The sequence below is a fragment of the Anticarsia gemmatalis genome, chromosome Z, assembly GCF_050436995.1.
Source record: "Anticarsia gemmatalis isolate Benzon Research Colony breed Stoneville strain chromosome Z, ilAntGemm2 primary, whole genome shotgun sequence".
NCBI lineage: Eukaryota > Metazoa > Arthropoda > Insecta > Lepidoptera > Erebidae > Anticarsia > Anticarsia gemmatalis.
In genome coordinates, this window is record NC_134776.1 from 13,493,349 (window position 1) to 13,509,452 (window position 16,104).

A 16,104-nucleotide genomic window follows, 5' to 3' on the forward strand; every position below is an offset into this window, starting at 1 on the left:
TTATGTTTATTTTTGCGTGGAAATATTAAGAAAGAGAGCGAAAAATATGTTTTTGGCCCATTAAACCTTTGAAAATTAGTATAAAATTAGAAACTTACAATTGTTTAATGATTCTATACCCCGTCGGTCATCGATATTGCTACTTTAAATAACTTTGTTAAATTAGTCACCGTTGCCGGTTTAACTCAGTATTTCGTTGTAAAATATTTTTTTTAAATCCAAACAACTAATTTAGGAATTTTCTCCATTCTTTCTGAATTTAAATATAATGGAAAACTCTACATCATTCAAAATTTCCATCATGTTGTTATCTTTAGTTGAGATATCGTAAGATACATTTTTTAATCTTGATATCAATGCCCTACAATGTTGCTACCTTTAACATTAAATCAAAGTTCGACTGTATTACATCCTTTACCTAGATGTTTTCATACATTTCAGTAGAGTGACATAATAATATGCTTTTTTTTGTTTTGGAAAGAAAATATTCGAAAGTTCTTTAAACTCCTTTGAAATTTTTCAGCATCGTCATTTGTTTAATTTGTGATGAAAACGGTTTAATCTTATGTCGGTAGTAACAACTTAAGTTATTCTGATGTAGACTTTTAGTTATTAGGTTTATCACTTAAATACTCTAACCGTTACTGATTAGGTGTAGGTAATACTCAGGGAGTAATAATTGCTTCACAATTTTGTTAGTGGTGTTAGTAAAGCGTTTGGTATTCTCTAGCTTTTGAGTTCTATGAAAAATCTGCTTAAATATCTACAATATTCAAAATTTAAGTTTTCAATACATAGATGGATCAATATTTTTTTAAATAGCTTCGATTGTTGTTACTGAATTAGAAGTTCTGAAATATTTCAAACCTCGAAATATCTCGGTAATTATGACTAAGTATAGCTAAAACATACATTGTTCAATGGTTTTTTAAGCAACCTGCACAACTAGTAAAGAATAGAGATTTTTATTTGCGGCATAATGATAAAATTTCACCATAGCCGAGAGTGATACAACGTTAAAACCTTCAAGAACTAGATTAAATACGATTTTATTAAGGTTAGCATAGCATTTGTTTTATTTTATTTTGATTCAAGGACTTAGCTTGTATTTATAGAATTTAGATACTAAGTAAATACTGTCTTTTATTTATTTCTCGCGTGTTTTAATAGCTGAATAAAGTGTAGATTAGGAACAGAATATTTTCTTATCTAAAACCTATGTAGAAGATTGTGTAAATGTACTAAAGAAGTGTTCGATAGCTCTCACTACATATTTAAAAGCGTAAAGTATAATAACGGCAAAAAGTATCACTTAAATATAAATATTTTACACATCCTTTTAATTTCGGATAAGTCGTTACAGTAAATAGCGTCCATCATGAGTTTCTTGGTGCGGTCAGACGTCGTGGTTGTTGAATGGAATATGAAACTTCTCATTTCAGTTCCGACTACTTTTCAAATACAGTTAATAACTTGAGACATTTTTTATAATATTAGTCTCTATTTATTATTTATAATACAAATTACTATTATACTAAGCTAGACTATGAAAATGGCAAAAAAGAAAATAATTACAATTATTTAAAAACAAATTCAATTAAAATAAAATAAACTTGAGACTTTCGAATTTTTGAAGACTTTTAAAATTATTACTTAAGTATTAAGATTAAATAGTTATCTAATCTTACAATATCATTCGTTATTTTCAATAAGATCGATGCGAACTTTTATTACTTGTCCAAACATTCTTCTAGGTAAAAAATATCGTTAGTTGACATAATATTGAGACAATAAGCTAATAAACATACAGTCAGCAAAATAATCTGTTACAGATGTAATTAGTCACATTCCAGGTCAAGGCTTTTGCTGTACTTTAATAATTAATGCTGATCAATGGCGACCACACATAAAGTAATAAGTTTGACATAATTACAATTTCGATAAACATTTCACTATTATACGTAACTATGTCTGTTTAGCTATCTAAAATATACGGTTCAGGTCACAAAAAATCTTTGACTTGTCATTGGTAAGAATAGATATACAAGCTACATATTTTCTGTTTAAAGTCATATTTATGTTAATGATGAGACGATAAAATAATTCGCATGAAGTTATTTATTTTACACATAAAAATGAATTTGAAAGGGAACCTAAACATATCTTAATAACTAGCCGACCCGCGCAACTTCGCTTGCGTTACATAAGCGTTAAATTTTTTCCCCGTTTTTGTAACATTTTTCACTGGTACTCTGCTCCTATTGGTAGTAGCGTGATGATATATAGCCTATAACCTTCCTCGATAAATGGACTATCTAACACTGAAAGAATTTTTCAAATCGGACCAGTAGTTCCTGAGATTAGCGCGTTCAAACAAACAAACAAACTCTTCAGCTTTATAATATTAGTATAGATAATATAATAAGTATGTACATTATTGTACATGGTTCATACGTAGGTAAAACACGAAATGTACTTATCTTAATTATATGAGCACTTGTTGTTTTGTGAGCAAGTGGCTCGTTTTAAAAACTCCGGTTTTTCAAAAATTACGCTGTAATTCACTTGACGACTTTTCAATGAATTGAATAACTTTATTCAATTTTGTTTGTCATTCAAGTACATAAATGTATTACTTTGATTAAAGTATATAATTGTACTGTTTTGTATGGTGGATACAAAAGGGATATCTTTAGGGTCACAAAACGGAAATCGTAAATTACCCGTCGGTGAGAAAAATACAGTAAAAATCATTAAAGTAATGGGAGCTAAATAGTGACCGTAGTGACCGTATCTTCCGGTAAAATGTATGAAGTTGGGTCGTTATCCTATTTTTCAACGATATGACTTTTTCATTAGGTACAAATGTACATGGCAATACCTGAATAATGTTTAGATATTGTTTACCACGTACTACCCGACGGACTAAAAAATAAAAACTAGTATTGTCGGTGTCCTTATTCACCATGTCTAGCAATGAAGTTTAAAAAGCTTTACGTGTTTTATAGTTTTTTCTATTGCCAACCAAATATCCTGTGTCGTCCGCGCCAGAATTCTTACTCTAATCAAATAAAATATTGACTGATATTTGTTAATATTTCGTTTGTTTTGTATAACAGAGTATGGTAGAAGAATACAAGGCATGCTCATCCGATAGTGCATACACTGCCTACTCCGTGTCAAAATAGATTCGGAAAAGGTCCAGTCAAACATAAATTTTTAAAGAAATTTAGTTTTCACTAATCATAGTAGGGCGGCCTAATATGATTAGTGGAAACTTTTTGTCCAGTTTCCAACACAGATCAAATACTCGTAACTATGTAATTTTCCGTCCATGCTGCGATAAGCGATAACCGTCGCCGTCCGCTTATTTCACTGAATATCGACTGCTTTTCGAAGACCTTTCCCCCATCGTAGGTATTCGTGTATTGTACTGATAATTTATTCAATATAAATATTCGTCTCTTTATTACACAGATATCGTCACGTAATTCGAGCATCATAATGTTGATTGTTGTGTTAGGTTTCACGACAGACTTTCAAAGCCTTACAAAATTTGCATTTTATCGTTAGTAAAAGGCTCTTATGGTTAGCGCTACATATTCTTTTGTACATATAAAACAAAATAATTGTTACCAGATAAGAAAACAATACGTTAGCACCTGTTTAAGATAACATACTTAATTGGTTGTAGGTGACAGGTTCTTAGTGCAAATGTCAATACGGCACACGCCACTCGCACGCGATTTACTTGGGGTGACGATAATTACACCATTTAATAATTCCGGCAATATGTTTGCGTAAACTCCACAATGTGACGATTGACTATCCACCCCTGTTTTGTAAGCGGTGTCTTTATAATGTGGCGTCGGCTTTTTTGACATTTCACCCTGTAACTTTACACCCAACATTAGTACCACTGATATGTTTATGCAGGAAAAAATAGTTTGAATGTACGTTTATTCTTTTATCGCTATTTTATTCAGTTTTTGTCAATAGCTCTAAAAAGATAGATGTGCTTAAATTGACAATAACCAGGATTTTAATATCTGGCTAATCATTTTACTATTTAGGTAGTAGCGACTCTACATTAGTCTACATCATCTAACTGAGCTAGTTAGCTAACATTTTTAATGTCTATATCTACCATCGAATTAGTTTCTTGATTGGACTAAAACTAAACACAGAAAGAACGTCGCGGGTCGTGTTTCCGTTTAGTCTGATCCTTTTACTAGTCTTATAAGAAGGTTACGTTATTACGATTACATAATGTAATGTCGGTCAGTACTTATAAGCAAACTCCGCTTTAAGACGTTTTATCTCACGTAGATAACGATAAGATCATTAATGTCTTATCATGTAAATGATTTATCTACATTCTATTGTGATAGAGATCTAACCCTGTATCTGAGTATAAAGTCGAAAGGCAAAAGTTAACCGCGTGTATAGGATAGTAATTAGCGAGGGGAAGTACGCAGTCAAAATATGTAACGTTTACCATTTACTGATAATTATTATTGTACGAGTCCCCTGTTATTTTCACCGCACATACGGTATAATTGTTCTCTGTACGTCACGCTACTATTACGAAAACATGTTAGTGTTTTGCCGATAGCCAGTTCAATCACTGATTTTATAGGGAGGTGAAAGACCCACCTATTATCCCACTTTAATACCACATGTGGTTCAAGAGAAATGTTAATTGATAGTCGAGTATCGTACAATCACAGTATATAATTCATAAACTACCCTTCGGCTTGGCAATTTGCGTAATTAGGGCTGCCGATTAAGGTCCTAACTTTACTACCTGTGCTATTGAATGCACGATTCAAGTAAAATGTTTGAGAGTGCCTCATTTGTTCAACTTAGTTATTAGGATCGTAAACAATTATTTGGAGACAGATTATTACGTGACTATCATTCCTATGCAAGAAGCATAGGGAATTACTTTACATACATCCGATTACAGTAGAAACAAAAGATAAAAAGGTAGTTAGGTCATTGTATTCTGAAGTGTCTCAATATCTGAGATAGAGTTTATCTCCGACTGCCCTTGGATTTACATTTCATGGAACAATGATCTATCAGCCTTCTACATTCAACACTGATAACTAAATCTACTTCCGTAAATTGCTAAATTGAAGTCAACCACATAAAATTAAATTGTAAAGTCAAACCACACATATAGACCTTTACGATGAACTTGGTTCAAAAGTAAGTAGGTACCTACCCTCTTGCACAACCCCATGGGAAAACCAACATATGCCCTGAACAAGGACTGGACTGACATGTCAAGACATGTTGAAGTATTAATTGATATGTCTATGCCATATAGCAGTACAATTAATTCAAATAACTTTTATATAGCAGGTATATCATTAAATATATCGAAGTTTATAGAAATAGCTATTAGATACTTACATTGAGGTTGAAATGATTTAACACCGGTCGACCGCTCGAGTGATACCTACCTATCTGGTTATTTTGGAAGATCCTTGTAGGCTTGTATCAAAAGGGTTTGTAGAATTGGAAGAAAAACATCAGCATTTTGTAACCTTTTTTAAACAGCACCTCAAGTACATATTTTTTAGCGCATGTGGTGCCAAAAGTCGCTATCGGCTGATATGATAAAGGGATAAAACTTCTATCAAAATCCCATTTATCCGCCTTGACATCTGAAGAGTTATCTTTTATATTTTAGCGTGCGATGTCGCATCGGGGTTTTCTCATTTGAATAATCAATCGATTATTAATGCCTGCCGCCAATGACGCAGCAATATTCTTACAAAACGAACAATATCCTTACAAGGGTGCATATTCGAATTTGCAGACAATTTGATTAAGTTATTGTATTATAATAAAACCCAATTCGCTTACAGTTTTGAGCAAAAATCAATGATATTGTGTATTTAAATTCAGTATTTTTTACAATTCATTACACGGGTGTTTGCATCTCATCTTTTTTATATGAGGAACAAGCTGCAGATTTGTAATCACGGTGTATGCTTATAATATTAAATTAATTATATTATCATTCTCGGTACTACTACATACGTGGTCTTCCTAGTAGCGGATAGTACGAGTAGACTTAAATCGAATAAAGTATAGTAGCCATATTGTTTAAGTCTAATCAAAGGCTGTCGCTGGCCGATTGCTGACCATTACGATCACGCAAGGTAGGCATAATGTCAGATGACCTTTGTTAAAATATTGATTCATTTTGTGAAGGTATGGAGGCGAGCAGCGGCAAACCGGGGACTTTATGCCGCGTGTGTGGGGACAAAGCTTCGGGGAAACATTATGGAGTGTCATCGTGTGACGGCTGTAGAGGCTTCTTCAAAAGAAGTATTCGACGGTAAAATTATAGAATACGCTTCAAATAATTTAGAAATAATTAATGAAGTTATTTTTGGTAAATGTACCTACTTATTTATATGTACATTAGGTACATTGAGGCATAAAGAAAAAATAATGAGGTTAATTTGGTGTTGAATGTTGAAAACTTGAATACGTCTCCCTATCAAGATAAATGTAATAAATTAGTCTCAGAATTAATTAGGTATTTTTCACGAGATAATTATACATATATTATGAAGACATTCAGTAAGCTTATACAAAAATTCAGAGTTTGAAACAGTTTTGTCTTTAGGCACGAGTTATTCAAATTATCAATTTAACTATCTGCGCTACATAAGATCCCTATATCCTAATAGCATACTAATAGCCTGTATGTCTACACTATTTTAATAAAACATAATGAAATATATTAAAATCAATGTGCAACTTATTAATACATAGGAATTTCCTTACCTCTCATCAACAGTAACTTGGATTACGTTTGTAAAGAAAACGGGCGGTGCGTAGTGGACGTCACTAGGCGGAATCAATGCCAAGCGTGCCGGTTTTCAAAATGTCTTCGTGTTAATATGAAGAAAGATGGTGAGTAAATCAGATTATACACTAAGTACTAAATTATAACTCTTAAAATGAAGTGTATTAATTCTCTTACAAGTCACCTTGCATATCCGGTGAGTTTACGTAGAGCTGTTGTGTGTTTTATGTTAAATTATTGTACCAACGGAAGGCAATTTTTTTATCTCTGGTCCGTTTAATAAGTATGGTTAAATTTACACATTTTATGTACATTAAGGCGCTTGCATTAAATCCATACTAATATTATAAATGCGAAAGTAACTCTGTCTGTCTGTCTGTCTGTCTGTCTGTCTGTCTGTCTGCTACTCAATCACGCCTAAACTACTGAACCAATTTCCGTGAAATTTGGTATGAAGATACTTTGATATCCGAGAAAGGACATAGGCTACTTTTTACTCCGGGAAAATATCTCATTCCCACGGAAAACAGCGACAATCGGAAGAAACCACTCCACCGCTTAGCGGTTGCACTGGCGCTTTCACTAGATGGCGCTACTGGCAATATTAAATCGCACTATCATTACGTTTTATGTCTTAGCTGGGTAAGCCTACGCTTTGGAGATTTTTAACCGAAATTTGATTATTATTCTACTTACGTTATTCTAATCAGTTGAGGTTATACTCTTTCGAATTAATATTAGTTTGAAATAGTTTCCACTAAATATTTCGTGTTAGTTATAATAAATTTGTTTGTATATTCTTTTAAGTAGTTTTAATTACATTATTTTCGTATTTAATGTTAATATTATACCCATTTAGTGGTATTTGGTAGAATTTCGTGTTAGTTTAATTGTATATTCTTTTAAGTAGTTATGAGTATTATATTATAGTATATGGTCACCCATCCACGGAACAACCTCGGCAAGCGTAGCTTAACCTTAGAGATGGATGCACGCGGTTGTTACTTTGTTACGAGGTTCTCTTATCTATACAAATATTATAAAGCTGAGTTAGTTTGAACGCGCTAATCTCAAGAACTACTGGCTCGAATTGAAAAAAATATTTTTGTGTTGACCATTTACCGAGGAAGGCTAATCTATACTAATATTATAAAGCTGAAGAGTTTGTTTGTTTGTTTGTTTGTTTGTTTGTTTGTTTGTTTGTTTGTTTGTTTGTTTGTTTGTTTGTTTGAACGCGCTAATCTCAGAGACTACTGGTCCGATTTGAAAAATTCTTTCAGTGTTAGATAGACCATTTATCGAGGAAGGCTTTAGGCTATATAACATCACGCTACGGCCATTAGGAGCGGAGTAGCAACGAAAAATGTTACAAAAACGGTGAATTTTTTTTTCATTCTTTCTTATGTGACGCAAGCGAAGTTGCGCGGGTCAGCTAGTACTAATTATAAAGATGAACAGTATACCGTCGGAACCTCGGTTGAGACATTTAATTTTATGGTGGTCAAAAATGTTATCATCCTGATAGTTACTAGACGATGACAGTTACTAGAAAATATGTCGCCAATTAGGTAAATAGCCAAAAACTTTTACGATTATTGTAAATATACAGTTAAGTACTATATTCCAACCGCACATCACAATATGTATACGGTTATGCCATAAAGAGACGTGCCGTTTTAAAGTAAACGGACTCTTAATAAAATCGTGGCTAATACGCATTTGCTCAGCAAAAAAATAAAATCAGTCAAAATCTCAGATAAGTAAGTAAGTATATAATTGCATATAAAATTGTAATATCATACAATATTTACTGGTAATCAATAGTGAACACGGCCAAGCACTTGTGTCGATAAAGTATTTATCCAGGGTGGTTCCTTCGCAGCATGTCTTTTCCATTAGGAAACATCTCGAGTATTTGCGGTACACAAGTGTCAGTAAGTGGTGAGTGAGAAAAAATCGAGGGCTTGAGCAGGCGATGTCTCGCCTTCCCTTTCATGTCTCGACCAGGTTGAGGTTCTCACGAAGTCAATAACATTATACAAAAGTGAAAAGAACGCGGTAAAATATTGGTTGGGTATTGAAGTAAAGATAATTTTATTTTATCGTTCGATTAAACGTTTACTGCAGGGTTTTCAGCATGATTATTTCGTTAAAATCGCTGTAGAACCTTTCGAGTTCAAAACCTTGCCTCATTGTCTTCATTACAAATAAGCAAGTATAATGCAGATTACGTTCGTAATCTTGCTGCTTCACAGTAATAGCAGTGTTGTACACGTCGAATATTTGATTTATACTTTTACAAATTCAGTAAGATATCATAATATTATGCTTTCACGACCCGCCTATTGGAGAATGCATAAAATAAAAGTTTCAGATACACATAATATTTTGTTCGCTTGGATGAAAATATATCAGATAACATGAGCTGATGAAATTATCAAATAGAATAAGGGGAAGGTACCTACATGACCGTTTTCATAAGGAATCAAAACGCGATCACTTAGATCAGCATTGTGGTGAAAAATAAACATTATTAAGGGGTAAGTGTCAGCGGCAGGCGTCGTTCACACAGATATTTATTTACATATCAAATTGATTGCGCCCCGCAACAAATCGTTTGCCACTTCGCACTGCACTAGCGCTGACGACTCCTCTATTATATTATACGCACCTCCCCTAATGTGTTAACAATAGATTCACTTTAGATGTTTTTATCCGAACTATTTGTTAATTTAATCACTAGGAAGTACCTATGATTATTTTTTCTTGGTTAGGTAGGTCAGTAACTAGGTAGGTAGGTTAGAAAATTTTTCAATACTTGGACTGATCAGTAGATATTTTTAAATTAGTAATTAATTTCCCGGCGGTTTTCACAGCTGTCCAACATGAACGTGCGCCTCGCCCGTCGGTAGCCGCCCAACATCATTTAGCGCTACAGAAACTAGGATACAACTTCACAAGGCAACAATCTTTTATCCCCAGTCCGACTCCTATGGCGTTGTCCACTTTCCCCCCTCTCCATCCCTACAACGGTTTGATATCTACTCTCCCGGAATCTAGTGTGCACAATTCGTTTATGGATAGATCTTCGTTTCAAGATTTCCCCACTTCTCGGCTGCCGGAAACGTTGTCGGCGGACGTTTCACAGCTCAACCCTCTCCTCGGCACCCACGTCGGTGCCCTCAGTCCGCTCAATCCTTTCAAGATTCCGCTGTTCTCAGCTTCACTACACTACCCCGTCCCACATCCCGGATACATTCCAACAAACATATTATACCCCCCGATTATAACATCAGATTCTTCACCTGCCGTAGAAAGTGAGTATATTTTGATGCAATTTAGTTGTTTAGCTGCTTTATAAAGTTTTAACCTGATACTCTTTGTTGGATAGAAAAACCTGATCCACAAGTATTAGAAAAAATAAAAGAAGATGAAGTGTCCAGCTCCGAAGAAGCTTGTAAAGCTGAATGCCAAGTAGATGACGGTAGTAAAGACGGTATGTGTGATAGATATGATACAAGTGGCCTGGCGAATATGCTCTCTTATAATAATTTAGATTCTGAAGCTCTGCGACGATTTTCTTGAATTCGTTAATGTCATGCGTGCCACGTTTAGTAAAGTAGGTACCTACACTACACGCTGCGTTGCTTTTAGATAATATGTATATTATTTGTAAAGGAACCCGTCACAAAAGTATGTTTAAAATTGTATTTTACAGACTTGAGAAGCGACAAGAATAGTTCTCCCACAACTTTTGAACCTCCTGCACAAGTTATATCAAAGAAATTAGAAAAGCATTGCCGAAATTTAGAGACTTGTTCATTAGCAGATTATCACAATGAGAGGCAGAGAATAATTCGAATTATTGAAACACCTAACCGGAGTTCCGACGAATTGACGAAAATTTCAACAAGAATCAAGAACCATTGTCACAGTAGCTGGAAATTTGACGAAGGAGTGTGTGACCCGGCTGCTAAGGTTTTGGTTGCATCGATAAAGTGGTTGCATGGAGTAGGCTCATTTGTTCACATGAAACCAACGGAACAAACAAATTTGTTGCGTAGTAATTGGAAAGAATTGTTTATTCTAACTGCTGCTGAGTTCTCCTTCCATTTCGATGAAGGTAAGACTTTTAGTGTTATGCTTATGTAGGTACCTATTGAGTTGTGTATTCTACTCTCCTCCCAATATTTTAACATATTTTTTTAATTGCAGATGAAGAATTTTCTATAATAACTTCCAAACGACCGTATTTAAAGACAGAACTTCAAAAACTATCACAACTTTTGAAGAGATTATCACTTTGCAAATTGGATAAATCAGAATTGGACTGGTTGAGATCTACGCTACTATTTCGTTCAGGTATGAATAGGAACCGACTAAGTATTTATCGGCACTTACGAATACATTATAACATACTTACCTATAAAATTGTCAAATTCATAACATTTTGCAGCATAACTTGAAGTTTTGTCAATCCCTTTATTTAGATGCCGTGGAGGGCGACTCAAAACCTCACATCGAGATGCTACAGGAACAATTCTTGCTACTTTTACAAAAGCATTGTGGAGCAAAGGATCCAACTCGTTTTGGTAAAGTAATGATGTTGCTGCCAAACATCTGCTGTACTGCAAGTAAAGAAATACTGGAACATCTACTCTTCCCTTCGTCATCTTCGGACGATGTACACTCGATTCTGTCACGGATACTCATGTATACTTCAATGTGAATTAAAAACCAAGGTTCATCAAATGTTACGGACCAAAATGTATATTACCGCTCGATCGAAATTTAAAAGTAATTGTTTTCGAGTCAAACAATAAATTCGTCCATTTTCTATTTTAAGGTTTACGTTAATATCTACCAGCTATAAAGCCCTCTATGATGTAGGTATAATATAACTATGTTGTAAAGCCCTTCAATCTGTCTTATAAATGGACAATACAGACTATTACAGACCTAATTATTCCATGCATTTGTGCCTAAACACTTTAAATGATCGTTAGAAATTGAGCTCTAGAAAGTACCAGAGGGCCACAAGTGCGAATTTGATACCAAATGCCTATTTCATCTTCAGGTTACGCTAAAACATGATATAGAGGACTAGACTTCATTTTTCTATTTTTTTATATATTTTGCTCAAAAGCTATGGTTTTAATTTAAGAAAAGATATAAGACACTACGCCCTTTTTAAAATTCTATTAAGAGACATTTAGGCATCAAAATTCACACTTATGGCAAGAGCTCGTTAAGCTAGCTTTTATTACAAACACTGAAATATTATTCTATACTCTTGAGTACAAATACTTATTTAAAATATGTTACGCTAAAGTTACATTAGATTATGACTAGGTTAGCTTGATCCAAAAAAATACAAACTTTAAATGAAATATTAGCAGATTTATTCGATCTGTTTTACCAAGTAATTAGTGTTTGTGTATCGTGTACCTGGAATGAGCCCTTGATGGCCTATTCTAATGTTTCTAGTCATTGCTAGTCTTTTAGTTCTCTGCCAGAGACAATTTTATATTCGTTAAACATATCGCAAGCAATTTGTATAAAGCATTCAGTTTTCTCAAACGTGTTTAAAGACATTCAAAATGATAAAATATCTACAAATTGCCTGCGTCGGATACAAAACATGTTTGACAAGCTTTTAATCTTAGGAAGAAGTTTAAATGTAAGTTATTCTAAATGTACGAAGTTTAATTAAATTATATTTATTATTTTCTGTATCATATTAACACTGCCAGATGATGTTGAAATACAAAACTATTAGAGCTTAGAATTATAACACTTGTGTTTTACTAAATATTTTTATTTTCCCGCACTTAGCATTGCTCTTGTGTCGCGGGGACTTTTTACACACATACAAACAACGGACACAAAGTACAGTCAGCACCAAAAGTCGATGAACAGAATCAACTTAACAAAACACCTGTTCACAATAAAATGCCATAAGTTATAGTCGCAACTAGGAAACAAAATAGCCTGTACACCAGAAATTTACAAAATTCGTTAAACACGAGTATTTCAAAAGTATCTGTACACTAGTATTCCTAAAGTTGCTGTACACCAACAATCCAAATGTCGCTGAACATCATTGTATCAAAAGTCACTAAGCATCAGTAAAGACAAAATTATTAGTATATTTTGAACATTGCCGTGTGTTAATCTACTTTTGTCGCTTATGTTGTTCAGCTACTTTTGGGACAGTGCTTGCTTAACCTAAATAATGTATGTTAACACGTTAGTATCTATTTCAATACTTATTCACAAAACAATTATATTTTATTGTCAGTAATCATATTAATCTATAATATGAAACATAACATAAACATAACTCTAATGAAATAAGGTTAACAAAGTATATTTTTAACGTTGCCGCGTGTTAATCTAGAACAAAGTATTTGGTACTGAAGAAAAGTATGATGTAAATCGTAATCATTTATTTATTAAAAGCACAATCAAAAATTAAAATGAAAATATTTTAGATATCCATACTAATCCATACTAATATTATAAATGCGAAAGTAACTCTGTCTGTCTGTCTGTCTGTCTGTCTGCTACTCAATCACGCCTAAACTACTGAACCAATTTGCATGAAATTTGGTATGGAGATATTTTGATACTCGAGAAAAGGACATAGGCTACTTTTTATCCCGGGAAAATTACGCATTTCCCGGGAAAATTCAGTTGGCGAACGAAGTCGCGAATAATCAATATTATAATGACATTGAATTAACAAAATTCCGTTGTCATGGCAACTGTTAATAACGGATATGCCTTAGCGCAACTTCGTTACATATATTAAGAGATATAAATAATTTTGAGAATATTTTTCGTGAAAAAACGCATATTTTGTATCATCACGCTACGACCAATAGGAGCAGAGTAACAGTAAAAAGTGTTACAAAAACGTGGAAAATTCTGACCCATTCTCTCTTATGTGACGCAAGTGAAGTTGCGCGGGTCAGCAAGTTATAATATAAATCTTAATGCAAAATCAAAAATTTTATTGAAAAATAAGAATTAATAGCGGGTATGGCCTCCATTCGCGTCTATTACTGCCTGGAGCCGTTCGCGCATATACCTATCATATTTTGACAAATATTTTGGCCCCTAAATCTCTCCCAAGTTTCTGTTGCATGAGCTATTATATTTTGTCGCGTGCGTGGTGTATCGTTAAATTTCGTTCACGATAACTGTCCAATTCATAAAGCACGTATATGCCGAGTATGGTTTAATGAAAACACAGAGCAAATTTTGGAGATTCCATTCCCGCCGAAGAGCCCGGACCTCAATCCCATAGAAAATTTGTGGGCTCTTATGGTGCAAGCATGGGATTCCGATACACCACGCACCCGACAAAATATAATAGCTCATGCAACAGAAACTTGGGAGAGATTTAGGGGCCAAAATATTTGTCAAAATATGATAGGTACATGCGCGAACGGCTCCAGGCAGTAATAGACGCGAATGGAGGCCATACCCGCTATTAATTCTTATTTTTCAATAAAATGTTTGATTTTGCATTAAGATTTATATTATTATTTTTTTTTTTTTTTTTTTATAACCCATATCTGTCCCACTGCAGGGCAAGGGTCTCCTCCCAAACGAGGGGGAGGGGTTAGGCCTTGAGTCCACCACGCTGGCCAAGTGCGGGTTGGGGACTTTGCATGCCCTCAATAAATGTATTAAACAAATTTTTAGGTATGCAAGGTTTCCTCACGATGTTTTCCTTCACCGTTATATATAATATAATAATATGATTTATATTATAATATCTAAAATATTTTCATTTTAATTTCTGATTGTGCTTTTAATAAATAAATGATTACGATTTAAATCATACTTTTCTTCAGTACCAAATACTTTGTTCTAGATTAACACACGGCAACGTTAAAAATATCTTTTGTTAACCTTATTTCATTAGAGTTATGTTTATGTTATGTTTCATATTATAGACTAGCTGACCCGCGCAACTTCGCTTGCGTCACCTAAGAGAATGGGTCAAAATTTTCCCCGTTTTTGTAACATTTTTCGTTGCTACTCCGCTCCTAATGACCGTAGCGTGATGTTATATAGCCTTCTTAGCCTTCCTCGATAAATGGGCTATCTAACACTGAAAGAATTTTTCAAATCGGACCAGTAGTTCCTGAGATTAGCGCGTTCAAACAAACAAATAAACAAACAAACAAACAATCAAACAAACAAACTCTTCAGCTTTATTATATTAGTATAGATTAATATGATTACTGACAATAAAATATAATTGTTTTGTGAATAAGTATTGAAATAGATACTAACGTGTTAACATACATTATTTAGGTTAAGCAAGCACTGTCCCAAAAGTAGCTGAACAACATAAGCGACAAAAGTAGATTAACACACGGCAATGTTCAAAATATACTAATAATTTTGTCTTTACTGCTGCTTAGTGACTTTTGATACAATGATGTTCAGCGACATTTGGATTGTTGGTGTACAGCAACTTTAGGAATTAGTATTCCTAGAGACTTAGTAGACTTAAATACGAGTATTTCAAAAGTATCTGTACACTAGTGTGTACAGATACTTTTGAAATACTCGTGTTTAACGAATTTTGTAAATTTCTGGTGTACAGGCTATTTTGTTTCCTAGTTGCGACTATAACTTATGGCATTTTATTGTGAACAGGTGTTTTGTTAAGTTGATTCTGTTCATCGACTTTTGGTGCTGACTGTACAACCAGACCCTGTGAATCGCACAAATAATATAATTGTTTGTATTGGAATCGAACCCACCACCTCCCGACGCAATGGTAACGGTGTGGCGACCTAAAGCACTGTGCCGCGGAGGCAGTCATATTTTATTATTTTCGAACATTTACCTATCTAACTTGTTGGATAGTTAAGTACATCCTTACCCGCTTTTGCCATTGTTCCATCAATACAGCTACAAAGAAGCAATGAATCAGAGATGTAACACAGCCATACATAAGTATATAATTTATTTAAGCCAAATATATAACAATTGTGTGTATGTTCCTCCTAAAGCCATTAACAACAGGATATACTGCTAAATACAATGTCGCCCAATACATCAAATCTAGCAAAAATATAACCGCACCTATAAGAACCTGGTTGTTTAACAACGCCGAAAAAGTGATTAACATAACACAGAAAAAGTCTACAAAAAAGTATGCTACTGAACACCACAAATACAGTAAAATAATATTTTCATTATATGTAATCGCAGCGACTAGTAGTATCACGTGTATAGCACATAAC

At 33.9% G+C, this 16,104-nt stretch overlaps 1 protein-coding gene across 1 annotated transcript; it reads left to right on the forward strand.

Annotated features, from left to right (window-relative positions):
- The first annotated feature begins 6,345 nt into the window (after positions 1-6,345).
- LOC142986625 (uncharacterized) lies at positions 6,346-11,590 on the forward strand. The gene is made up of 7 exons (XM_076135163.1): positions 6,346-6,355; positions 6,824-6,939; positions 9,709-10,149; positions 10,224-10,328; positions 10,551-10,955; positions 11,048-11,194; positions 11,323-11,590. Exons 2-7 carry the CDS (start codon positions 6,927-6,929, stop codon positions 11,559-11,561), a joined length of 1,350 nt encoding a protein of 449 aa, XP_075991278.1. The 5' UTR covers positions 6,346-6,355; positions 6,824-6,926; the 3' UTR covers positions 11,562-11,590.
- The last annotated feature ends 4,514 nt before the right edge of the window (positions 11,591-16,104 follow it).

What these genes read in the sequence shown, in the direction of transcription:
- LOC142986625 (XM_076135163.1), top strand. An exon ending in AGATGACGGTAGTAAAGACG is followed by an intron (nt 10,329 to 10,550) that starts GTATGTGTGATA and finishes TGTATTTTACAG; the next exon opens with ACTTGAGAAGCGACAAGAAT. An exon ending in TACGCTACTATTTCGTTCAG is followed by an intron (nt 11,195 to 11,322) that starts GTATGAATAGGA and finishes CCCTTTATTTAG; the next exon opens with ATGCCGTGGAGGGCGACTCA.